Source organism: Urocampus carinirostris, chromosome 5, assembly GCF_059441175.1.
Source record: "Urocampus carinirostris isolate Australia breed hairy pipefish chromosome 5, RoL_Ucar_1.0, whole genome shotgun sequence".
Classification (NCBI taxonomy): domain Eukaryota; kingdom Metazoa; phylum Chordata; class Actinopteri; order Syngnathiformes; family Syngnathidae; genus Urocampus; species Urocampus carinirostris.
In genome coordinates this window covers 25,156,382-25,183,347 of record NC_142353.1, presented here as the reverse complement: position 1 = coordinate 25,183,347, position 26,966 = coordinate 25,156,382, and the positions used below count along the sequence as shown (strand labels likewise).

At 39.1% G+C, this 26,966-nt stretch overlaps 2 protein-coding genes across 8 annotated transcripts in view; one reads left to right on the top strand and one right to left on the bottom strand.

Moving 5' to 3' along the window:
• cdc14b (cell division cycle 14B) overlaps positions 1-22,184 on the top strand; it is a 25,388-nt gene extending 3,204 nt beyond the window's left edge. Inside the window, exons 1-16 of one of the 7 annotated variants that reach the window (XM_088336312.1) lie at positions 598-876; positions 1,007-1,097; positions 3,215-3,290; positions 3,431-3,523; positions 3,596-3,672; positions 5,858-5,924; positions 5,991-6,141; positions 6,216-6,446; positions 7,517-7,655; positions 8,834-8,999; positions 9,070-9,167; positions 16,946-16,993; positions 17,065-17,190; positions 19,221-19,350; positions 21,518-21,586; positions 21,671-22,184. In XM_088336312.1, coding sequence (XP_088192438.1) covers positions 807-876; positions 1,007-1,097; positions 3,215-3,290; positions 3,431-3,523; positions 3,596-3,672; positions 5,858-5,924; positions 5,991-6,141; positions 6,216-6,446; positions 7,517-7,655; positions 8,834-8,999; positions 9,070-9,167; positions 16,946-16,993; positions 17,065-17,190; positions 19,221-19,350; positions 21,518-21,544 — 1,590 coding nt within the window. In that variant the 5' untranslated portion in view covers positions 598-806 and the 3' untranslated portion in view covers positions 21,545-21,586; positions 21,671-22,184. Of the gene's footprint in view, positions 1-597; positions 877-1,006; positions 1,098-3,214; positions 3,291-3,430; positions 3,524-3,595; positions 3,673-5,857; positions 5,925-5,990; positions 6,142-6,215; positions 6,447-7,516; positions 7,656-8,833; positions 9,000-9,069; positions 9,168-12,563; positions 12,682-15,780; positions 15,980-16,945; positions 16,994-17,064; positions 17,191-19,220; positions 19,351-21,517; positions 21,587-21,670 lie in introns of those variants that run through there. The other 6 variants (XM_088336316.1, XM_088336313.1, XM_088336311.1 and 3 more) reach the window with 6 other exon arrangements.
• Positions 22,180-26,966, bottom strand: LOC148365867 (intracellular hyaluronan-binding protein 4-like). The gene is made up of 9 exons (XM_088336317.1): positions 26,819-26,966; positions 26,543-26,728; positions 24,602-24,728; positions 24,239-24,364; positions 24,101-24,172; positions 23,952-24,029; positions 23,721-23,886; positions 22,472-22,648; positions 22,180-22,389 (listed from the first exon to the last, which is right to left on the bottom strand). The coding sequence occupies exons 2-9, from the start codon at positions 26,721-26,723 to the stop codon at positions 22,324-22,326; spliced, it is 993 nt and encodes a 330-aa protein (XP_088192443.1). The 5' UTR covers positions 26,724-26,728; positions 26,819-26,966; the 3' UTR covers positions 22,180-22,323.

The window sequence follows — 26,966 nt, the reverse complement described above, 5'->3', positions numbered from 1 at the left end:
CAAAACAAATGCATTTGTAAACCACTTCTCAGGGATAAAATTGCCACTCAAAATGCTGTATAAAATAATTTAGCATCAAACAAGACAGTAAAAATCCCCACTAATGAGAACAGTCAATAAGTTGCTGCCAGAAGACCTCAGGGGCCACAGGGGCTGATATAATAAAAGCAAATCAGACTGATAGCATGGCCCAAGACCATTAAGACATTTAAAAACACGTAAAAGCACCTTAAAATTGATCCTGAAACGCACATGTAGCCAATGCAGAGATTTTAAAACTGGTGTAGTGTTACAGTCATCGAGACGGGAGGTGGTGAGCTGAGCCGAAAAAGCCGGTTCTCCTAAAAGTTTCGGGATCCCCATCCCTAACTGACACATCCAATGTGGCGGAATTAAGCTGTTGCTCAAGAGGCTGCAATTCGGCACTACCACAACCAGGGAAGCGCCTTGTTCAACATCCTAGCAGCCAATCGTGTACCACAACAACAGAACTTTAAACTAAAATGGGAGGGACTTAGTGCAGCTTCCTCCAATAGCGTGAAGAAATGAATTCCTGTAGGCCAATTGTGTTTCGAGGTGAATGGGGGGCGGTGCCAAAAGCGAGCTTACGTTTAGCGGAGTGCGCACTTTAGACACATGAAACTCGCGTTGAGGCGCTTCCACTCAACAAATTCAGCTTTTTTTTCAAAAGCACATTTATTGCAACGTGGGAAATTTCCTCCGCGTTTAATATATATCTAGGGGAGGCAGAAGTGATTTTAACGGAATTATATGCGCGCTCTTGTAAGAAGTCTGCTTGGCCGTCCATGTCCCAAACAACTCAGGTCAACATGAACGCGGACTATGTGTCTTCACGATGTGTCGAGTTTCTCAAGGGTAAGAATGCAGGGAAATAAAACAACCCAAAATCGTGCGAAACCAATGTGATTTAATCTTTACAGTACAGCATGGAGTGAGTATGCACGACAGAGCTAACAATTCATTTCTTATGTTTGCATTTCTCTAGATCGATTGTATTTTGCCATCCTTCAACAAAAGATCAAAAGTACAACAGAACGACACTGCTTCTGCATAGATGAAGAACTTGCATATGAGAAGTAAGTCAACAGTTTCCTCCCCGTAAACTTGTTTTTTTTTAGCCCTGTGCTTGTGAACATTGTGTCGTTCGTGAACGTAACGGCTTCAAGAGCTGGTTTCTTTAAAGTGAACGACGGGAACCGGTTCCTTTCTGGGTGTCAAGTCATATTTATTTATACAGCCAGTGCCTGAAACACATGACAAAAAGTTACCGGACACCAGGGCAGAAAATTTTTCACTACTTGTAATGCAATAAAACGATTAATGGCAAAAAAAAAACCTTGTTGCAAAGTATTAAGGATTAATAATCAGAATATATAATAAAACAATACTTTTAAATTACGTTTATTATAAATCTACAGATAACATTCATTGCATCTATACGCCATCACTGTTTTCCATCTGCCATCAGTATGTACCTGTATTTACTTATCTTCATTCATGCAATGTTTGCGTTGCGTTGTCTGCTACAAGGCACGTGAACTCCTCCTCCCACGATGCTTTTAATGCACGTTTACGTTTTGTAGCGTCATACATTTTGTTAGCTTCTTTTGAATCTTTCTTCTGGGGCTGAGGTTTTGGCTTGATTCCTAACCACTTATCAATTTTTTTTATTGTGTTCTCTGTGCGTCTACTTTGGAAAATATAATGCAAATCCACGACCTTAGAACGCTGGAAAATGCCCGGATGCACAAGGTTAATCGATGCAGGCTTCTGATTGGCTGCCGAGAATACAAATTGCCAAACGAACTTAAATTTCCATACCGAATGACGAATTCAAAATCGGAATATAGCAAACGTTTGATTTGGGTTTTTTTGTTTTTTTTCACCCGGGCGGAGACGTTTTGTAAGTTGTACGCCCGACGTAAAAGTTGTATGTCCCAGCCGTTATTTTAGACACTGATATAGCCCTTTATCACAAAAAGTCTAAGAGCTGAACAGAGCACAACAACAAAATCTAGTAAAATACAATCCATATATAAAAATATTTTTGTGTGAACAGGAATATTTTAAGCTTAATATGTAATAAGTAAATATTGCTTGCAAAAAAATATAAAAAGATGGGTATCTAACTTGCTAAACAGCAAAAATTGTAGGATGATAACTAGCTACAAAGATAAAAAAAAGTAGTCAGATAGCAAGATGAAAAAACACTTTTATTCTTTTCCTCATGAAGGCATCAAATGTTATGAGTCAAAGCAAGAAAATGAGCCAAATTTGTACCTAATTGAATGATGATCATGTGTTTTCATTGATATTATTGCGTGGTTTTGTGTCGTTTCAGTCTAAATAAAATAGTTAGGTCTTTTATTTGAATAATAACGGCACTGAGAGTTAATATTTGCCTTTTTTTTAACATGGATTCTGTGTTGTTTGACTTTAAAGTTGTTCATTATAAAATAAATGTAAGTTTAAATGAGTTACGTTTACTAGAGTTTTAAAAAAACAAAGGGTATTTTAAAAATAAAATATGTTATTTTAATCATTCATCGTAAGCACAATGTTAAATTGTAATTGCAAATATACGAATTAAAGCAACAAAAGTAATCTGAGAGCCGGTTGGGAGTCGACAGAACCGGCTCTTTTTCGTGATCCGAGCCATAAAAGCTGGTTCTCTAAAAAGAGTCGGAATTCCAATCACTAGTGTACACGTACGAATTTCACTGTCGTAAAGGTCATTGGAAACGGACCAGCTTGGCTATCTATATTCACTTAACAAACAATACAAAAGTTCATTTGTGGTTACTTTTTTGATTACCCAACACCAATTTTTGTCATATGGGTTAATGTTCACAATTTACTGTCACTATTTTTGCTTGGAATCCAGACCTGTCAACCCCCCAAAATCAGTGTATTTTTTGTTTTGTTGTCTTTTTGCTTCATTTTTTCGTTTGTTTTTGTAAAACATACTTACTGTAGGGTAGTACTGACAGTGTTGGAAACATCTTGTCCCGAGATTTTGTTAACTAGTGGCTTTAGGAATTTACATTTAATTAACAAAAATAAATTTCCCGAATTGTAATCGGCCCTCACACATTTTCATCTTACCAAATCTGTCCCGCTTTTTGAAAAGTTTGGACTCGCCTGTAACACTTGAGTATAATTGATCGCAGGTATATATCTTGTTCTTTTGCAGTTTCTATGCAGACTTTGGACCCCTCAATATGGCCATGCTTTATCGCTTCTCTTGCAAGCTGACTAAAAAGCTAAAGGTAAATTTGGCTCCTCCACAAAGAAAATAAAGACCGCTGTTCTCCATCTTTTTCTCTATTTTGATTTTTCTCTAATTACAATGGTAATTGTAAAAATAAACTGTCTTCGTCAGGTTATATAACACAATGTTTCTTCACAGTCCACGGCACTTTCAAGAAAGAAGATTGTATTTTACACCTATGGTGACCAGAAAAAGCAAGCCAACGCTGCCTACCTGATAGGCTCATACGCAGTGAGATTAATAAAATGGACGAAAATGTATAAAATACAATTATTATATATAACGGAGTCTGTGTGTGTGTAGGTAATGTACCTCAACATCATGCCAGAGGAGGCCTATAGTCTGTTGGTGTCAAAGAATCACACATACATCCCGTTCAGGTAAAAGGGTTATATTGTGTATACTACTACTATTTGTTACCTATCATAATTTTGTTGTGAAAAATAAATTAATATTCGGTGCTTTAATTTAGCTTTTTTTCCAACATTAGCTAGAAAAAAACTTTGGGCCATATTTAGTTTTAATTTTTAAATGTAAGTTTGTTACATCAGATTTTTCGGACAGAAATTCGCTCTGGATTAGAAATCACACCAGGAAAGACATGCATAAAAATATCTGGAAGTCTAACTGGAGTAAAACTTGCATTCAAAATTTGAAAGTAGAAGGGTTTCTTTATTAGGTATGTGTTAACAATGAGTTCAAAGAGATTTTAATATTCTCTTTTCACTGGACCCATCTACTTGTATCTTACTTTTAGCAACGCTGTTCAAGACGCGCAACACATTAGGTAGAAAGAGAGGGTGGGGGTGTTGGTAATGATTTCGTGCCAGGAGATGGCGGTAAAAAGGTTTTAAATCCAGCACCAGGCAGCATTAACTCAGGAGGTAGAGCGCTCGTCTTAGGATCAAGGGGTCGCAGGTTCGATTCCCGGCTCCTACGTGTTATATGTTGAAGTGTCCTTAAATTAAATTTTAAAATCAATATACCGCACTATAGGGTGCACTGGATTATAAAGCGCACCCCCAAAAATTTGGCCTATGCGTTTTTGTTTTTGGTATATATGGCGCATTGCACTATAAGGTGCGTGGAATTAAAACTACAGTATGGGCTAGGGTTGCACTAGTAAAAAGTATGTACCATAATTATGCCTTGTTTAATCAATCGAATAATGTCACAAACATTTAATTCAACAGGGATCGATCACGGCGCTCCCTGCCAAATCTTATCACATAGACCACTAGGTATGCATAAGACACTTGAAAAGACATTTGATATTAGGTCACCATCACACTATTTTTAAACACTGTGCCAAGTTGTTGATGCTATTATTTGGCCAGGACAAAATAATATTGTCAGACATTAAACCGCTCCGGGTACAAAAAAGGTTGGGGACCACTGAAATGCAACACTGTAGGCCGACTTGCCAAGTCTTTACGACACACTCTCGATTCTAAACTGAATTAAGAAAAAGGCAGTGTGGGAAGTTATTCGGTCATTCTGAAATATAAAAATAAACACATGGCCACGTGTCCTGCGTTTGTCAGTTACAATGCTTAGTTTGAGCTGAGAAAAAGGAAAATAAATTTCATAGTGATTTTAAATCGCTTTTTGTTATATGTTTATACGGGTACTTGAAAATGCTTATATTTTAATGCTGTGTTTTCAAGGATCTAAAAGTGCTTGAACCTTGGGTGACATGCTTGTAAATACTTGAAATTGTTGCCATGTTTCACAACAAGTCTGCTTAAAAATGACACCAACACTGCTCTCTGCTGGCTTCGCTTTGCCAATGCATTTCTTCTTCTCGTGATTTATTGCTACACCCAACGGCACTATCAAATCTGTATGACTGCAAGGATTACATATCAATTGTGAACATTTCTTATGGGTTATACAAAAAAATTAAGGTAGCGTTTTCCAGTGGTAAATTGTAATGGAAACTCCCTGCAACGTAAAATGTAACCCTACAACTGTAAATGAAGAGATTTGTTATGAAAACAAAAGTGTTCGGGATTTACTCATGATCTAAAATCTTATGTCTTCATAAATAAACACGCCTTATGTAAATCACATATATATTTTGTGTCTGCAGAATACATGATTTACACCTCTTTATTCTTATAATGGTACCGGAGAAATTGAAAAAATGGCTTGGAAAGTCCTTAAAAAGTGCTTGAATTTGGCTGAGAAAAAGGTGTACGAATCCCGTTAAAGGGTTTGATCACCAATTGTGGTCAGCGATATTTATCGACTGAACAGTAATTGCATTAACAAGATAATGTACTTGAATGCACTTCAGATTTTATCTGTATACGGGGAGCACCGGATTACCAGGCATATGTTCAAATTTATGGGCAATTTGGAGTTTTACGGTATTCCCCCGCCCCTCTGATAATCCCCAGGCCTACTTAAATGTGGTGATTGATCACCAAAGTTTCCAACATATTTGCCTATTCGAGTACACAAATTGTTATGTTAATATTTCAAAAAATAAATTTGATCCGGTTTAAAGCCCAGATTAAAACAAAAAAAAGTTAAAACCCTGCTTCTGAATTTTGTGTGTAGAGATGCCTCGTTTGGGACCTGCATGTACAATCTGAACATCCTGGACTGCCTGTGTGCCGTCCATAAGGTAAGCCTCTCTGCCGCTCCCAATTTGCAGAGTCATGTTCCCATTCATGAAATTATCCACGGCCAGGCGCTGCATTACGGCTGGCTTGACTTCTCTGACTTTGACGTGGAGGAATACGAGCATTATGAGAGGGCAGAAAACGGAGATTTGAACTGGATCGTTCCGGGAAAGTTCCTGGCGTTTAGCGGGCCTCATCCCAAAAGCAAAATAGAGAATGGTGATTTTAGTAACACGTGTCACGCTTCTCAAACTGTTTAATATCCTGCTCATGTGTCCTGTTTTTAAATACAGGATACCCTCTGCATGCTCCGGAGGCCTACATCCCTTACTTTAGGAAACACAACATCACCAGCATCATCCGGCTCAACAAGAAGATGTACGACGCCAGGCGCTTCACCGACTCGGGCTTCGAACATCACGACCTGTTTTTTGTGGACGGGAGCACGCCCAGCGATGCCATTGTTAGAAAGTTCCTCAATATCTGCGAGAACGCAGAAGGAGCCATTGCCGTTCACTGCAAAGGTCGAAGCTCAAACAAATCGGTGTTCCGGATTTCTTTCCTACCCAACGAGACGTCCTACTAATGCCCAATACACATGCGCACGCATCAGCACGAGGCTGATAGTTTTCGTGCTACCTGTTATATGTGCTTTCAAAGCGGTGGTACATTCAGTTATAAGCGGTGGGTACTTATGATTTTCGTTTTTATAATAGTAATAATAATACATTGTATTTCGAAGCACCTTTCACCAAGGTTCTGTACATATGAGTAGGACACAACAATAAACGAAGTGTAAAACAAGCAAGTAATAAATAGCAAATAAAACACAGTAGCGTACATGAGGTTTTTGGTTAAGAAAAGGCAAGTCTGAAGAGGTGATTTTTGAGACCGGATTTGAAGGTGGACAGGGTCGCAGAATTTCAGAGGTCAGGCGGCAATGAGTTCCAGAGCTGGGGGTCAGAGCGGCTGAAAGCTCTGCTCCCCATGGAACTGAGGCGGGCAGGGGTATAGTGAGATGGAGTGAGGAAGATGACCTGAGGGTGCGGGATGGCGTTACAATGTGAAGGAGGTTGGAGAGGTAGGGAGCAGCAAGGTTATGAATATAGGTGTGGAACAGGATATTGTAGTTAATTCTATGGTAGGTTTGGAGCCAGTGGAGTTGCTGAAAGATAAGGGTGATGTGATGGCGAGGGGGGGTTTTGGTGATGATGCGTGCAGCAGTGTTATGGACCAACTGAAGTGTATGAAGGGACTTTTGCGGTAAGCCATAGAGGAGGGAATTGCAGTAATCAAGGCATGAGGTGACATGGCTATGGACGAGGATGACTGTTGTGTGTGGGGTGAGGGAGGGGAGGAGACGGTTGTTTGAGTGCAGGTGGAAGTAGGCTGACAGGGTGATGTTATTTATACAGGAGTTCAATGAGAGTGTGCCATCCAGTCTTCGTTGGCTCCTTCACTGCTTCAAAATACATTTCGACGGATTAGGCTTCAGTAGGATGTCTCGAGAGGGTAGGATGTCTCAGCAGAACACCCGAATAATCAACAGCAAAGGAACTAAGTTGTTTCTACTGCTCTTTGGGTTTTATTTCAGCTGGTTTAGGGCGAACCGGGACTCTGATTGGATGTTACATGATGAAGCATTACTGCATGTCGGCGGCAGAAGTCATTGCTTGGATTCGGATATGCCGTCCGGGGTCCATCATCGGGCCTCAGCAGAACTTTGTTGAAGAGTAAGTGCATAAGTTAACCAATGGATAACTTTTGTGTTCAAGGAGACATATCCTCTGATTTTTAACTAGATTCTTTATTACAATATAACTCACCTTTGACGCAATAGAGATGTCCTTTCTGTAAGGTATTCCTTAGTCCCTAAACATACCGTATATGAGGAGATCGTACAAGGTTTTTGCATAAAATCTATATATTCCAATAAGTTTCAGAGATAACGCATCTTAAGGACCGCTTATCTCTTATAGTGTTGGGAATAATGCCATCATAGATAACTCCGTTACGTAATGGCGTTCTTTTTAAATAACAGGGTTATCATACCAATTATTTTTTAGCACTGTTACTGACAGTCAAAAGTGTCCCGTTACTTCGTCTCGGACAAATCAGCATGATGTCTCTTGTTAAGGCTATGTCAGAGTTAGCAGTCGTCTTATGTGTGAGGAAGATAAGCAGGATATCCTGTCAGCACATTTATTCACCAACAACACGAACGTAAACACGGCTCTCGTTCAACTTGGTAGCCATCTACAGTGACACAAAGGTTCGGCACAACGGAGTATGTACGGCGGAGACAGCCCTAATCACCCTTCCTTCTCCTCAGTCCTCACAAATAAAATATGAAAATTCAGGTTTTCTTCAGGCTCGGCCTTTTGAATCAAGTTAATTGACCAGGCTCAGGCTAGTACAGGCTTTCATACTCGCAGATCAGGCTGGATTTTTTTTAAGCCCGATTCATACCTCTAATGCAGGCTGTAACAATAGCAGGTTAACTTTGCTCTCCCACCTTTTGGGGTTCTAAGCTAATGACCCACAAGGCCTCCAGCGACAAGGTAAGCAAAGTTCAAATATCTTGAAGGAGAAATAAGCTGTATGCAATCGCTGTTCATGACAATCGCTGTCTGTTTCGGAGCTGCCTCACATATTATGTTAATGGATTCTCCACGTTGAAAGTTATGTGTTCCTTCAATGATGTCACAGCTCTAAGGGAAACAAGCTGGATTGGTCAACTTTGAGGAACAATATTTGGCGCACGGAATATTTTGTGACATCTGCATAATTGTCGTTCTTTGCCTAATTAAAGAAAAATGTGGTCTTTGTGACTACCTTTCATGGTAGTACTTTCTTAAAGACCATGTATTAGAGCGCAACATTTTAATCTTAAAATGTTGTTTTCCTTCAGGAAGCAGAACAGTCTTTGGAAGGAGGGTGACATCTTCCGAGAGAAGATTCTTAACGAAAAGAAGACCGGTAAACTGTCTGTGACCAGAATCCTTTCAGGAGTTGATGACATAAGCATCAATGGCAGCAACAAGAGCAGAGCAACCCAAAAAAAAGAAATTGAACTGGTATGTTATTTAGTGCAAAGTTTTGCAAATCGTATTTGTGATTTGTGATTTTTTTATTTTGTTGTCTCAGAGGTACGACGACGATGAGGAGCGTAGCGGCCTGACGCAAGGTGACAAACTGCGAGCACTGAAGAGCAAAAGGCAAGCCAGATCATCCAGCTCATTATCGTAAGTAGAATGAAAGACCACTGCTCTTCAGTACCTCCCCAATCAATGTACATACAATTTCCCAACTTTTGACAACAACGTTGTCAATTTAGGTTATTCCAATGGTTATTCGTGTTACATAGCATTCAGATTTAATTGAAATCCAAATGGTGACTCATAATATTTTGGGAAAGGGTACAAGGAAATTTAAAGAGTGACTGTAGAAGGCATTTGTGTTGTTCAATGAGGCATTACCGGTTTTGTACTAGGCCAACAGTTTTTTTTTTTTTTCCGTTTAGGGCTTTTGGCCATCTAGGCAATTAAGCAATCCCTCGTTTTTCGTGGGTGTTGCATTCCAAAAATGTCCCGCGATAGTTAAGGACCGCAAATTAAAAACTTTTACTTATTTCATTATTTAATTATTTATTTATTGCAGAAGAACAAACCCAATAAAATGCTCATGTATTTGTTTAAAAAAATAAAGGTCATGTTTTTTAAAATAAAAAAAATTACTAATAACTTCGGTACTGTAAAATTATCATTTTGAAATAATCTTGCAGTTTCAGTGCAGAAGTGTTCGGATTAAAAACCCTATTAGGTTCTGTCCTACAGAAATATAGTTTTTTAAATGATCAAACATTTCTTAAAAAGCTCCAGCGAACCACCACTAGGATTGCCAAAGACCCGCATGTGACTCCAGAGCAAGTTTGGCGGTTGGAGAGGTACAGCTTTGTTGGTGATAGAAAGCCTCTCTGTTTAGCCAATCAGAATACAGAACACAATGTACAATGAAACCGCAATAAATAAACCGTGATGCAGCAAGGGATTACTGTATATTCTTGAAAAATGTAAATCACTTATTTTAGAAAAACATATTTTGTCAAGTAGCTGAGGCAGTTGTCAAGTGAGAGTACATAAACTGAACCTTTGTTGTCAGTGATAAACGTAATGAACATTGTCTGCAACAAGAATAGACTTGGCACTCCAGGATAAATGTAACAAAGGCTTAAAATAGAAAAAAAAGCATGTCAGGATAAATAGCCATAAATATATAGAGTGTAGTGCTTGAAGACTAGCCCAAGTAGTAAAAATGGTTCAATTAAAAATAGGGTATTGTAATAATAGTCATTGACATTGATCAGCAACTAAAAATTCCAGTAAGTCTATAAAAATATATCAATACCCAATTTCCCTTACATAGGCAAGATACAGAACCTCTGCTATTGCTGTTATAGGGGACCAGAACTACTTGCAAAAAGAGGTACCCCTTTATAAAAGCCCTCAAGGGACAAACTTACCCCGAGATGATGTAATTACCGACTTAGAGTATACAAAATACAAAATAACAACTATCGATCTACAAATAAATACTCAATACAGAACTTCAGCTGGATAAATTGTCTATAATGGCTTCTTTCAGAGTAAGAAAGCAATTTAGAGAGTATCTAGCTAGCTGCGTGCTAATTGCACGCTAGCATTGAGTATCTTCAACTTCAGCCAGGTCTCCACAAGTCCAACAGCCATGGGTAATTGATCTCGCATTGGTGACTAGCCAGGTTAGGCAAGGGTTGTTTGAGAGAGTTGTTAGCCCAGCCAAAGCACTAGGCTGAACCTGCATCCTCACTATTGCTTTCTCTCCTGCTGCCGCCTCAGTCAATTCCCGGACATGATAACAATCCACGGAGCACCCTCTAGCAATCAACATTTCTTCGCTCTCTGACTTTTCTCAATTTGATTGATGTTTTTATTTTCAATGTAACGAGCGACTGAAAGCTAGCTGGCGCTGTTAGTTTTGGCTGGACCTATTGAGCGCACGCCCACCCTGACTGTTAGACTGACGGCGTACACCAGCCTATCACAGTCGTGCGCACAGACAGTCGCGCCCACCCAATATTCACACACATAATCTGCCCAGTGCAGCATATGCTGTGTGCTCTTTGTTGACTACAATGAACAATACATTTATCAGTGTCGATAAAGACAATTTGATTCAAAAACAGCGAAGCAGTAAAGCAGCAATGAGTGAAGCTCGGAAGTTCTAAGGCGTCTATTTTTCACAGTTTTGCAAACTCATTTAGTGGGGGTGGCCCTGGGGAAGAAACTGTCTCTGAGCCCGTTTGTACTTGTCTTAAGAAACATATAGCGCCTACCAGAGGGCAACAAGTTAAAACGGTTGGTTTATAATGTTGATGGCTCTGCTGCAGTATTGCAAGCTAGAAATGTCCTCCCGCCAATGATTTTCTGGGCTATACATCTTTGTGAATTGGCAGGGTGCAGGTCTTCCACAGCTCCCCAACCCCTAAAAAACACAGAGTAACGATTTAGCTAGGAATCCTGACGTTTCCATCTGAGAAAATCAAACTGGAGTTGTCATTGAATAGCTAAACTTTGAAAATTAACATTAAATTTAGTTTTGTTCTTCTGTGAGCAACCACGACATATTTCAGTGTTTCCTATAGAATTTTGTGAGACCCTGTTTTGTGGGTCTTGGGGCGTCCAGTGGCACACTCCCCTGGAAGAAAACTTTATAAATTTTTAATTAAACTGCATCGATCTGCTGCTTTTTTGGGGGGGGGCGAAATCAAGAATCTAGCTCAATGATGAATGTGTGCCCTTGTGCACTACTGATTCATAAAATCGCTAGTTGTGAAAGGCAAACAAGTCACACGAGCAAAGCACAGTAAACAAAACAGGAGTTTAATGCAAAAAAATCTGCTCGTCATCTAAATAGACTAATGTAACTAGTGTCGATTCTTTGCCGATGCTGTACTATTTTAAGGGAACGCATCGGCGAGTAAACATCAAATCAAAATGAGTTTTAAGTTTGATTAAATGCCATACCCATATTGGTGATTTGGTCAATTATAGTATTAAATATCAGTATCGCTTCTTTGTGATTGCTAATATGACATTCTTTGATACTTTACAGGAGGTTATTGTAATGCGCAATGCATGAGCTCTAGTTGGGGCCCATGTCCACTAAAGCTTTTCTCAACTCTTAGCCAACGATACTAATTGCGCAACTTTTTGAAAGCGCAACACTTGACAATGTCACATTGTACCCAGCCGTCTAGTCACAGTGCAAGCAGGGCGGGACAAACACCGCAACAACCGAATATCATCAAGATTGAGCAAGATTCCTTCAGACTGACAGATTCACAGCAAGAACCAACACCATGGCGTTTGCGATCGTTTATATAATTGGAAATTTAAAAGTTATTTTTATTAACTTTGCGTTGATATATATTTAAAAATATAATTATTGTGTTAATAATACAAGTTAGACCAATCAAATCTTGGTGAACTGCCAGAATCTCCCTATGGAATAGAAAACACTGTATTTTAAAGTAGCAGGATCGTAACCAAGGGTTCCTCTGGCTCTTGCCAAACCTCCCAGCTGTGTTGTTCTTGTGCCAGGCAGGTGGTAGTGCTCTGCTGTGGCATCTCTAGTGCGCTGTGGCCAGTGTCTTGCCTGTCGTTTAAAAGATAGCTCAGCGAGAGGACAGGGATGAAATGGATGTGAGGTTTGAAGGAGGTAAGATCATGTCAATCCTCCCCAGTGCTCCCATCTCAATTTCTTAAAGACTGATATTCATCATTTGAAATGAATGGCCGATATAATTTTGTTTTTCATTGGCTTTGCTTTGACATGTTTGTAGTAAGCACAGGAGATACATGACATTATTGCCTCTCAACTCGTTTGGCTTTCAATGTAATTCTCAATCAATGAAAGATATCCCGATCACTTTTTGGCACCCGAGTTGCAATATAACTAATATATACTTAAACATAGATTAATTTAATGAGGCACATCAAACAGTTTAAAATTAATTTTAACTAACTCTGAATTGCCTCTGCATGGCATTTGTTTTTGAAACGAGTTTTTGGATACATTTAATGTTTCATTTGCAATTACAAGAAATCTATCAGCATTAATCTTGGCTTTGAGCACAATACATTGCTGCTTTTGTGATTATAGTACTGACAGTATGCCGATTCTTCTCTGATACTTGACAGTGACATTTTACAGGTGGTTATTGTAACATACCACCTTATAAGTGGTGGGAATTACGACTCTTTTTAGAGAACTGGCTCTTTCGGTTTGGCTCACTGAAAATAGCCGGCTCGTTTGACTCCCTAATGGCTCCTCAGATTTGTTTTTTTAACGATATTATTACCAATAATAATCAAACATTATGCACCAAATTAATAATTTATTTTAAAAACGTACTGTTCCACTATTTCATAACCTTTAGTGTTTAAACTAGGTAAAAGTTGGTGATTGAAAAGTTCAAATTGATTATACTAAGTATCTGATGAGTCAACCAACACAGAACCCCCTATAAACACACAACACAAAAAAATGTAAAGTAAAAAATATTTACGTTTCAGTGCAACAACAAATAAAGAAATAAAATAATCATCTTTTAGCTTTTTTACACGGAACAAATTTAAAGTGTCATAGGACTTTGCTTCTGCTGCTGTTAAAGAATACTATCTGCTTTGTAGCCATCAATGTCATTAGAATAAATCAAAATTCGACATATTTTCCTTTGACTCGTTTTTTTACACACAGTACTTTTTTTATTTTTGTCCGACACATTGAACTCTGCCAGCCTTCTGATCAGCAAGAAAGATAGGCTGACACAAAGATGATGCCACTCAGTCACAAGCGCCCTCCTTAGACAGAGAGACGAGCAAACATCAACACGTTGGAGAAAATATTTAAATAAAATATTGCATAAACGGCCAAATTGCTTTGGTGAAACAATGCTTTTTAAAAAATAACTTCACTCCTTAAAGGGACAGTGTCTTATTTGACCACTAGATGTCACTGATTTTTTTTTTTAATCAGTGCTTTCAATCAGACCCTAGCTGCGGTAACCCCCAAGACAAATGAGTTCAAGACCACTGTTTTGGGGTATCATATTGAATATTTTTTTCTCCTCAAGCTAAAAACTTTTTTTTACTGTTTTTGTAGTTGCGTATGTCAGTCAGTGTGCAGGGAAAAAAAAAAGTCCTCCCATGGAAACAAAGAGGCACGGTGGAGATTTCCTTATGCTTTCAGTTTTGGCACAGTTGCCAGCGCTGCTATGCGACCATCAGCTGAGCTCTTGCAATCTAGTTTTGCTTGTTTAACACTGGAGAGCATGTGCTACTTTCCTGCAAACGATCTAAAAGCACCTTCCTTCCCTGCCTTTTGTCCACATGCCTCCACGCATGGCAAGAGCCGGGACATCTTCGGACATGCAAGCTCATACACCACGAGTCTTAAAAATATCTTTGTGTTTAAAATTGAAAGTGGATCAATACAAAGGCAAAGTTTATTTTCTGTATTTATCTAGCAGACTCTATTTGCAGTACAATAAAACAAATGCACGTTATGATTTAACATCTCAGTAGCTTGAAGACAAAACATAAGTTTTGTATGTGTCTCTTCTCGTCTACCGACACCTTGTTGATCCAGCTTATCCTTTTGAGAGAGAGCGGCCATTTTGACACTTGCTGTCTAATGAACCAATCACAGTGCGCTGCTTTTCCGGCAACTGGCAAAATGGTCATCCTCTGAGCAAAATGGTATTTCAATGAAAATTAGGCTTTATTCATGACACAAGCACAATTATTAATCTGGATTCTATTTTGGGACATTTGAGGCAACCAGACCCACAACGGTTACAAGCAAATACTATTCAATTCCTTTTGGATAAAACTGTTTTTATTTTAATCCCTGTTGACAAGTTGAGTAAACACTCAAAAGGAGAGAAGACATCAATGGATTTTGAACTTGCAAAGAGGACAGGGAAAAAAGCCTTGATCTAAGAAAGTCCAACCTGTTCTAAAGGCTCTACCCTGAATATTTCTTAATGACATATCACATTTCGTAATTACATATCCTAGGTTAAAAAAGCAGATCGGTTCTAGAGGTTTTGGCTATCAAAGAACTGCAACATGATTGGTCGATCGCGCCAATGATGTAATAATCAAAACAACGAACTGGCATCCTGTGTAATTTCCTTAGCAGGTGTCTAATACCAAAACAGAATAAATATATCCACCATCTTCTAAAGCCAAACATTTCAAGTAAGGTAGAAAACAAATTGATTTTAATTTAGATGCTGGTTTAGGTGAAAAATGTTTTTTTTTCTGAGCCATTAAAATGTACATTTTACACTTTGAGACTGGACAGTAATGTGTAAAAGTGTAATCCACTTACTTGGCCTCACTGCCAATGTGTGACTCTTGTGGTTTCATTCTCACTCAATGAAATATTTGTCTTTGATTCAAAGGAGAAATAAAGTCTTATCACGAGTATAATAAAAATCGGCAAACACGAATTATTGTAAAGCTGAAATATCAGGAATTTGACCATTTCTAACACAAAAGGTAAACAATTGATTATCAAATTCATCAACTATTTTTATATAATCGATTAGTTGTTCTCTTCATAGAATATATTACTATTGTTGATTTCTTTTACGAATACACCTGTCAACAAATCATTTCAGAAATTAGTTTTATTGATCCACTCCCAATGTAAAACGCAGACCACCGCGTACCGTGTTCCACCCAGTCGCCTCTTGTCTCTCTTTTTCTTCTATTTTTAGTTTTCTTGATGGATTTGTCCCCCTTCTAGATGGCTGGTAGCCATGCTACTCTTCTTCCTGTGTAACCTTGCCCTGTGGTGGATTGTGTATGGCTTCCCTTCTCCCTTGCTGCATTTCTGTAAAGACGAATTAGGATTTCTATGAGTCCCACTGGCCCGGGCCCCCGAAAAAAAAATGTGAGCTGTGACTGTCCCCCTGCCCCAATCTGGAGCACTCACTCAGAATGCTGTAAGTGAGCCCCTCTCTTTCACTTCCAAGGCATATCAAATACAGGGAACAGGATGCGACTTCTTCTGTTTCATGCTCATTTTTATACTGCTAAGTTGTATTTTGTGAGTGTCCTGAGGGAAAATGCCTGGTTTGGGTCAAAGGGATAGCTAGTGTTAGTTTTGAAACAAATGTAGCTTATTTTCAGGGTACGTATGGGTGCTTGAATCCTTAAATGCTTGAATTTTAATCTGATTTCAAGGATAAAAATGTGTTTGAATTTTGTGTGAAGTGCTTGTAAATGCTTGCAATTGTTGCCATATTTCTCAACAAGTCTGCTTAAAAAAGACGCCAACACTTCTCTCCAGTGGCTTTGCCATTGCATTTATTCTTTCCTAGTGATAAATGGCATCTGGCATTAGTTTCAATGGTCTTGTCCTATAAAGCTTCATCGCCCCCCCTACTGGTCGCGTCTAAGAACACTGTTTCATGCTACACCTAAACAGGGCACTGTGAAATATGTAGTGGTGTAATAATTACCCTTCAATAATGCATATTTGGTATGGGTCATGGAAAAAATATATTCGCGATTTACTCAAGATCTAAAAATCAAAATGCGCACGCAAGATTTAAAGTCATAAATGTAAATCAGAGATACACTTGTGAATCTGTGATACAGATAATTCACACCGGATTTCTTCCTGTAATTGTACCGGAAAATTTGGAAAAATAGCTTTGAAAGTCCTTAAAAACTGCTTGAATTAGAGCATGACTGTGCAATTTTTGTATTCAGTCAAGCATTTAAAATGAACACGAAACAGAAAAAAAGAATCTTGGGATTTTCCAGCTAAAACTACTGTTTGGGATAGGTGTTGTTTAGCATTAGTGTTTTTCCCATACTAGTGTTTTGCTATGCTAATATCTGGCTATATCGAGAGCGAAATAAGTGAAGTGAATCCATCGCTTGTATTTCTGTTGTTTTCACAGGCAAGAAGAAAACAAGATTCACACAAGGTCTGTGTCACAGTCCCTAAAGTAAGCCACATTGCACGCCCTTGGACCAAATTGACTTCAGACATGCTAGGACTTACCCGTCTTTCCTGCAGCAAAGCTGTCCTGCAGGCCAGCATACAGAGCTGCAAGACCGCCGTCAACTCAATGGCGCTGTCTGACCACTCCGACACCAGGAAGCGAACCAGGACCTCGCTGCCTGCCGTTGGAGTAGCATGCAGGTATGAGACTAGTGCGGTGCTTCGACCATAGAACCACATCTAATAATAGTTACTGGTAATTCAGTGTGGTTTGTTTCACTTTGGTCTGCAATATTTTCCACCTCTGACCACTATCATTCATAATTGTGAAATCAATAAGTGTAATACCAAGGCATGGATCAGGGGTGTCAAGCATTTAATCCTACCCTCTTAGACAATGCTGAAAGAAGTACAGCGGAAAAATGAGCTTCATCACGTCTAACAGTGGACTGCTGTTTTAAATATGTCCATTGCCTGGCTTTGGCACCACTCCCAAAGCAAACCAGCAACTAACGCGATTTGCTGACTATCATTTATCAACCAGAGAACTTTTGAGGAAACGCCCATCGCCATTTTATTTTACTTAACAGATGTTACAGGTGCTTTGTTAAGGCAATATACTTTCCTGCACGTGTGCTCGTTTGCTACTAAACTGCAGTTTTTATGCTCACACTTCAGGGATGGTCTGGATTTTAAAAAATACTAAATCAAAAAAATAGGACCTGGATGTCTTTGCAGAAGCTTCAGTGTGATATTTGACCACTAAGTGTAGCTGTGCTGTGTGACTGAAAGATCAGTGCCACATCGGAGACTCATAGTGACCAAACAACATTTTTGTTCTGCCCATCCTTTCGAAAGGTTTTTTTTTTTGTACTTGTAGCAGCAAGATGACAATTATGTCAGCTCCCTCTACATGAGCCTTGTGTAGAATACACATTTCTCAACCTTTTAGTGTTTTTTAATCATGTTTATATAATGGTTAATGAATGTTTGCTTAATACAGTGGGACCTCGCTACTTCACGGTTCCACGTTCGCGGGTTCAGAGCTTCGCGGGTCAAAAAAATAATAATAAGATAGAATAATTTTTTTTTTTTTTATTTAATTTTTTATTTTTTTCATTTTTTAAGCATTTTTGAAGGGGCGTCGCTACTTCGTGGTTCCACGTTCGCGGGTTCAGAGCTTCACGGGTCTAAAAAATAATAATAATAAAATAAAATCATTTTTAAAAAAGGTTTTTTTTTATTTTATTTTTAAGCATTTTTGAAGGGGTGTCGCTACTTCGCGGATTTTCACTTTTCGCGGGTGGTTTTGGTCCCCATTAACCGCGATAACCGAGGGATTACTGTATTCAAATTAGTTTTTTTAAATGATTTTTTTACCACTAGGAGGTGCTAAATTATACAGAATGTTTCTTTAAATAAGCTTTAGTGGCCTGGCATCCCATAGAAATGTAACTAAATGTCATTGAAGTGTATGTCAAATAGATAACTGTTACATGTAAAATTACACTTTACATTATTATTGAAAAAAAGTGTTGCGACACATACATACTTTATGATCTAATAATATCAAAATAAAGAAATCTAGGACTTTTGTTATTTATTTGAATTAAATGGTCTGTTGTTATTGACGAGAATTTTATTTTATTGTTCATTGAATACAGCACTTTTAGTTGCCATTCATTGCCTTTAAAGTGCTATACAAATACTATTTTTGATTTGATTTATAAATTCCCGTATTCTGATAAACATTTTCATTAAAAGCAGAAACATTTCTATTTTTGTCACTTTCTCGTTTGCATGAGTGAAGTAAATTGTAGTGAAAATGAATCCAAAGTTGGTTTTAATTAAAAAATGCAAAGAGGTTAAATTGTAGTGGCGGGACTTTTAATTATAGTTCTCACAACCCTGAATCCTAATCATAATAATTGTAAATCTTTGAAAGATCCCCTGCCCTACAGGCACCTGTGTTTTTTCTATCTTGCGGCACCTGAGCTAAAATAAGTTTGACACCCCAGACTTAGATTATATGTGATCACAATGGAAACTATTGAATTGCCTGAACATAGGAACGCCAAAACAGTATTTCCCATATTGCAGTCCAATTCAAAAACGACCAAACTGTAGCATCGGTAGTGTGTTGCCAATGCTTAATATGTCCTGAACAAAACGAGCCAGAGGTTATAGCCAATCATGGAGCTCAAATAAATGGAGTCCCCTGTGTCCGCCAGCTCCGTATGTCGCAACCCGCTGCTGGGCTCCCTGAGCAACTTGCATGTAGCGGCCAGCGACAGAGAACTGGTGTGTTGTGAGGCGGTCAACCGGTGCACTCCGGTCAACTTGAACATGGCACACTTACAGGCAAGATCCCCTCAGGCCCACACAAAAGCTGACTGATAAGCACAATCGCATGCATTCTCCTTTTTGAACTTTGAATCAAGTTAAGGCTCTTGACTTTACCCTAGCCTTCTAATGCTAACCCTCTTACTCCAACCACCTAGCTTCTTAAATCCCACTCTTCCTAATTCCTACTGTCTGTCTTCCTAACTACCTTTTATTTTGTAACGTAATTCCTCTTATTTTCCCCCCGGTACAGTTGGTGGAAGTGAATTTCCCCATGCTCAAAGTCCAGTTACGGTCCGTGATCAAACTTTTACTGGCTAGCGGCTTCTGTCATGAAATTAATATGTGGGCTGCTAGTATAGTGAATGCAGTATTAAAAAATAAAAGATGGCGGCTTGTAGCCTTTTAGCTAACTTGCCCTTAGCTTTCTGTGCTAATTTTAGCCTACCCCATTTCCAACAAAAAAGGAAAGTTGACTGTGAGGTCAACTACTTCAATGACAAGTGGAAATTGGAGTATTTTTATTTTTTACCAGAATCTAAAACAACTGTCTGCCTAATTTGCCTAGAGGTTGCGGCTGTTTTCGAAGAATATAATATCAAGAGGCACTGCCAGACAAAACATGCAGACTACAAAAACCTAACTGGAAAAAAACGCTGTGAAAAGCAAATCAACTGGAAGCTGTTTTACGGCACAGTATAACTTCTCAAGGCCCGGCGAGTCAAATGAAAATGCTACAAAGGCAAGCTACGAGGTTGCGACACTAATTGCCAAATACTGCACACTTTTCAGAGTGTGTTGATTTTATTAATGACTGTTCAAATAATGCCAGGCTGAATACACATTCAGCTTGCTGCTCTGGCCCGCTTTCTGAGAAGTTTGGACACCCCTGCCCTCAGGGCACTGATAGATTTAAATTAAATTTAACTCCCACTATCTTACTCCCCACTAACTCACATTCCCCAACTCTCATCTTTCCGAACTCGCCCAAACACTACCACTCTCAATCTCTTAATGTTAGGCTAAAAAGTAAAGGTTGGTGTTAAGTTTAAACTTGGTTCCTTAATAATTATTCAAGCAGTACTACTGGGATTTGGTTATGTTCAACACTTTATGACCTATGTTCCATTTCACAAAGGAGGTTAAGAACCCGGCGGGTGTAAACCCAACAATGAGGGAAACGCCGAGTTGTTTCGCAAATCTTGGGTAACGCGAAACGGGGTAACTGTAATGGTTTCACAGATAGGGAACTTGAGACCAAAACAATAAACTATAGTGACAATGTCTCCAAAACTAACCTACCAGTTTTTCTTCGCAGAACTTATGTTTTCCACTGTTTGTCCCTTTCATTTTAAGTATGCTGGACTGTTTTGTTAATTTCTGGGTAGGGGGTAGTGGTAAAAGACTTGCCAAAGTTACTAATTTGTGAGGATTGTACATAAACAAGAAAGGATGTATGCATGAAATAGTGTTGTGGTTTGTTTCATAGGGGGTATCATGTATGGGGCTTCGTGTAAGCTCTCTAGTTCAAAAGGAATCCAAAATGGGGTCCCATTACCATTGTGATTTGTTTTTTAAATCGATGGTGAGTCAGTTAAAACTACACTATTTAATTTGATCAGACTTAAATATGCAGTCCTGCAACCAAAAATGTGTTTCCCCCATCAGGGTGGTCCACCTCAGATGTTAGGGCTAGATACAGTGCTTATTGAGCCTCCTTTGTGAAATTGTTACCCATTTAGCAAACTAGAGCCTATTATGGGCCAAAAAGCGAGTAAGCAGTTGTATACCAGCTCAGTAGCCTAGATGGTAAGGCGCCCGCTTTGAGACTGGGAGGTCGGTGGTTCGCGCCCCGGCCGAGTCATTTCTAAGACTTAAAAAGTGGTCGGCGGCGCCCTCTGTTGGCTGCGGCTGCATCGGCTCGCTACAACGGGTCAGGTGCAATCGACATTTCGTTCTGTGTACATTGTTACACAGAATGACAATACAAGGAAATTCTTATTATTATTATTATTTGGAAGAGTGCAAAAAGTGAAGTCTGAGGTTTAGGGGCACAAAGTAGTTTGGAGTCAGACTGGCTATAGCCTCACTTGTTCCTTTCTTGCTTGTTAACTATTCTCCACTTTGCTCTGCCTGCTCTTAATTCCTTCATTTGATCTTCTGCCTCTTTTGTTACGCATGACAGACCCGCTGCCGCCTTCAAAGGACTTAAAGTTCACCATGCTTTGCAATCTGTGCGATTCTCTAAGCTGTGGTACCTATTTCACGTACTTTCATACGTCTTTGCAGTGTGAGGGTGATAATATTTTAATGCGTGTCCTCTCTGTGCCTTCTTTAGTCACTCCATTCCTAAAGCAAGAACTCCCTTATTCCGATGATCCTGTGGAAATCAAATGCTGAGTATTTTGAAACTTTGTATGACTGGCTGTCGAGTTACTTGTATTTTTTTGAGCCCTAATCACAATGTCCAAAGTCCTGCACAGATGTTAGACCAAACTTTGTATGGTTTAATTTTTTATTTTTTTTTACAGTATTTACTATATGGTCCTTCATTTTCAGATTGAGACTGTCTAAAAAAATTATTCATATTAGAATTATTTTCTATTAGTGTGTTCACTCCTAACATGGAACAATATTGTTTTATCAATATCATTATGCACTTGAGAGATGAGTTATTGTATCTAACTGTAAATATATATATTTTTTTTTACAAAGAATTGTACTTACAGGACAATCTGTCAACATGTATTTGAAGCATGTACTATATAATCATTTTTTAAAGTAAAAGATTAATCCTGCCTGTATGTGTACTTTCCCATCATATATACTTGCATTAAAACACACCAATAACATTTGCAAAAGTTTTTATAAGATGAGTGACAGTGAATGGGAATCAAGTCCCAGCAGGAAACAACACCAGCCTGTGAAAAGTTTTTAACCAACATCTAGTGAAACAGTTTCACCCATAACAACTACATGTAGAATAAACATTCATGTGCCTGCTATTAATGCCGGAAAGTCTTCAGGGTTGTCTGGGTCGGGGACAGATTCACCCACCTGTGAACAGACAGCACAGTTACTAATGAAGGCCAACAGATATTACTTGTTACAAGTCAGAAGACACAGCGTTGAAGCTTACCTTTTCCATCGTGGGTTTGGCTCCAATGGGAATAATACGAACCTCCCTGCCTATCCCGTATCGAAATGGGCATCCCAGAGTACCAAAGTTGATGTCCAATAGGGAGGTGATGTCATTCATAGACCGTCGGAAAAAAGGACCTTCCTCCTCCATGTCCTCAGCCTGCTCTTTGGGATGCTAAAGATTGAATGTGACTGTTTAATGGCAGAGCTGTAGGAGTTGACTCTTGCCTTCTTGGTATAACAATTAAGATTGCACAATGATTATCAGAAACATAGAACAAAATAACATACTTATCAGCAAAATGAAAGTGCACCAATTATTAGTCACTATTAAGAAGGCACAATGCATCATTTGAGTTGTCCTTAAGTTGAATGCTAAATATTTTCTCAGGTATGCATTAACAATTCCCAACTTAGTTCAAAAAGCCCTAATAAGGGTCTGCTTTTATCTTACTTCAGGCAAAGCAGCTCAGGGTAGAACACACTAGGTAAGAGGAATTGGGCGTTTAGGTACGACGGATGATCAATCATTTGCTTGAAAAGGTCAAGTCAAATTTATTTGTATAGCCCCTACATCACAAAATGTCTGAAAGGACTGCACAGGTTACCATGACACCATCCCCCGATCTTTAACCAACATGCAGGCAAGGAGAAGCTCGAAGGTGCAATAGATTTAACATTGGGTAACAGTATACAAAACATGGTATACATCAATGAAAGACAATGGGAAATATGTAAAAATTTGTCCAGAAAGTGCATGACAGCAACAACGCCTCGAGCCTGTACAATTTTCAAAAAAGTCCATGACGGCAATGACGCAGCTTCCTATTTCTGCCGGCTGGTGTTAAGGTGTTTTGAAACATTATGCACTAGAAAATGACAAATAACCACAATTATCCTAATTTTTGTCAGTGAGCATCTCTCTAATTTATGAGATCAATGCACATTACGTTTGTCAATCTAGCCTTCCCGTTGCATTTATTAACTTACAAATCCCTTGTAAGGCATCAGTTTGGTGCTCTCACATCCCTGTCCAATGCCCTACTTTTATTTTCCTTACGTCCAGTCTCAACATGCATCATGAATGTGCTTAATTGTGGCTCCAATGATAGGTCAGAGGTTCCAAATTCTTTACACCTTTAAATCCCAAGTAAAATAGAGGCTTCCGAAGGTCCTATGACTAACCGGTGGCCATCTTTGATTACAAGCAGACCTTACTATCATTTTAATATCTGCATACTACTCACCATGCATTTAGACTGGTGGATGACTGTGGCTTTTGATGGAATCATGCCGTCCGTTTTGCGGGTATTAAACTCTGCCTTTGGGCGGCTGACCTCCTGCAATGCCTTCCATTCATCTAAGGTCATCTCCATCGCGATCTGAACCATCATTTCTCCCTCAGAAATTGCTCTAGTAAAGAAAGTACGTATTTTTTTTCCCCTCCAACATCCTCGTTGTTTGGTAGGACTTGTTACCTGTTCTCGTTTTGTTCCACTGATGCTTGAGGTTTCTCAGAATATGTGTGGGCATCAGGAATCTCAACCATCAACTCACTTCATGGGGGAAAAAAAAAAACCGTTGTACTCAACAATTTTAACACTATTAGAACATTGTCAACAGACACCTTGCTGGTTCATCCACACAACCCCAGTTCCAGGGTCCTCTGCCATTCCTCTTCTCATTGGTTGAGATGCCGCTACAGTGAGTAGAAAGGATAACGGTAATAAAAGCAATATCTTGAATTGTGCAAATGAAAACTTGCGTTGCATTCCGTCGGTCAAATTCTCTCTTGCCCCTCTGGAGAAAATGATCAGAATTCTTTGTGTACCCGCTCCTGCCCCTGCGGCCCCCAGGGTTTCTGGGGTCCCTTACCGGATCGTTGGAAGGCCTTCAAAACAAACAGGGTGTTACTTGAACTTTGCGAAGGTCTAGTACTAAGCTATTTCAGCTACACTTTGCATTAATAACCTAAACGTTATATACCTAACTACTGGTACTTCAAGTTCAACAGCGGTTTGGCACCAACATTTCAAGTGCATTACCGCCCCATGACTACTCTGTGCTCAATAGTACAAGTAGTTCAAGTTTTGCACCAATATTAATCGGCTTAAAACACATACCATACCTAGAGGCTGAGAATTCTGTTGGGTACGCAGCTGCATTGGCCCTATGCTCTCTACTGACAGCCATCTTGGGGACTCGTGTCATCTTTCCTCTTCCTTCTCCTTCGACACAGACTAGTGGCTCGGAAACTAAAAGAAAAGGGGTCGTTACTCCAGAATGTATTTTCTTTCAGCCTTATGCTGATACTTTTAATTTGTCATTAATAGCACTTTTATACATTTTTCTCTGAAAAAGTTACTTTTAAAAAGAACCTTTAATTCCCAACCCATCTCTTTAATTTTATTAATTGCATAAATCTATTTCCCCCCTGTTATTATAAAATTAAATATTTTATTGTACACTGAAACGAGAACACGCCTTTTACAGGCTCAAAAATTTGTTTAAAGGGACAGTGTACTAATTAACTATTAGATGTCACTATATTGTGCAGTACAACCATAACTACTGCTGCAAAGCACAAGGAATACAAGTTAGAGACTCAAATTTGCTTCTCATTTTTTCCTAAAAGCCTTTTGTCAGGTGAAAAGGTGCAAAAATAGACGAAAGCAAGAAAATAAAAATAGGGGGCGTGGGGTATCCTTAGCAGCAAGATGGCTGATAACCATGTCAGCTCACTCCAGACGAATCATGTAAATGACAAATTTTGTAAATTACCAAAAGTTTTAAAGAAAAATAAAATTTACATAGCTCACGTATTTTTGCCAATACAAATATTGTCTTTTGGGTTTTTTGTAAACAAGTGTTTTACCACTAGGAGGCGTTAAACACACACTTTACCTTTATGGTAACGCAATAATTGAAGCTTCTAAAAAAGGACAGTATTATTTAGCACATTCTAGTGGCAAGAAGGCTCAATCAGAATAAAGCTATTAAGTATTAATAATAGTAAAACTATTGATTTAAAATAAGTATAAATACACATATTAAAGTGTTTTAATACTCATTGGTCAAGAAATATACATTTATGTTACATAACATGAGCCCCACCTTGATGCGCTGTTATGATTGTCCACCATCTTTCTGGTTTGGCTACCCAAAAGTCTCACTCAAGGCTGAGCAAAAAAATTAAAATGTTCAGGTTCGGTTAATACTCAGATTTTTTCAGCACTTTGAGTTACACTAGAGAATACAGCAAAATGTAGTGGTCAAATAATACACACTGTTCCTTTAAAAAAAAAAGCATTTCTTCCCTTGCTCAAAAAAGTGAAACGTTAGTCTACAACAGAGTTCTCCAACGTGTTGGCCTCGGTCACCAGATAGACCTGTAACAGACCTGGGAATAGGTTCTGAAAATAGCTCACCAGTGATGGGTCATTGAGACTTTCTAATTAGATCATATCTGACATGTTTTACTTGTGGGCAGCATGGCGGCGCAGTGGTTAGCGCGTGTGCGGCACAGTTCTAAGGTCATAAGATCGAACCTCATGTGTAAGGCTTGAATGTTCTCCCTGTGCTTGCGTGAGTTTCCTCCGGGCACTCCGGTTTTCCTCCCACATTCCAAAAACATGCATGTCAGGTTAATTGGCTGGTCCAAATTGTCCCTAGGTGTGAATGAGGGAGCGAATTGTCTGTCTCAGTGTGCCCAGCGACTGGCTGGCAACCAGTTCGGGGTGTCCCCTGCCCACTGCCTGAAGATAGCTGGGATGGGCTCCAGCACCCCGCAACCCTACTGAGGATAAGCGGTGCAGATAATGGTTGGATGTTTTACTAATCGACTTTATGGCCAATATTTACAACCTGGCGATGACACTCCAATATAAATTTGTATTTTTAAATTTGTAAATCAAAGCAGCAGCCTTTCATGCCAACCAGCAACAAATAGTAGCCAAGCTTCAAATGGTTTGGTGACCCCTTGTCTAAAAAATGAGTTTTTTTATCTTGTACATGGTCGTGTTGGTCGAAATTTAATGAGCAAGAAGTTCCCTTTTTCAAAACAGCACACCTTTATCCCTCAGGGATTCCTTCTGTTCGTGTTTCTTCTGCTTGGTTTTAGCCCTGTTTTCGTCATTTTCTTTCGTCTTATTCGTCTTTCTGTCAGCCTCGTTCATGAATTCCAACAGGTCGTCGTCGGGAAGGTTCGCGAACCTGTTAGCCACAACGCAGCCGTATGTGACTGGCAGCATCTCCACTGGAATTGAAAAGAATTGATGGAATTTAACCCTCGTTAGTGACGCCATTTTAAACAAATAAATAAACCGACTATAACTCATTTACTGACCGTTTTTCTATCCTGCCGACAATAGAAGTCCCAACAGGCACTCAGATCTCCGTTAAACTTCAAAGAAAAGCGGTGACATAAAAAAAATACAATTTATTTTTAAATGTTTTGCACGTGCGGTTGACAACACAGCCACGCCTCTCAAGGA

Coding starts and splice junctions, on each gene's coding strand:
- LOC148365867 (XM_088336317.1), bottom strand. CDS start 26,723: ATGCTGCCAGTCACATACGGCTGCGTTGTGGCTAACAGGTTCGCGAAC. Junction 24,173..24,238: donor TTTGACCGACGGAATGCAAC/GCAAGTTTTCAT, acceptor TACTCACTGTAG/CGGCATCTCAACCAATGAGA. Junction 22,649..23,720: donor TCCACCAGTCTAAATGCATG/GTGAGTAGTATG, acceptor TTCAATCTTTAG/CATCCCAAAGAGCAGGCTGA.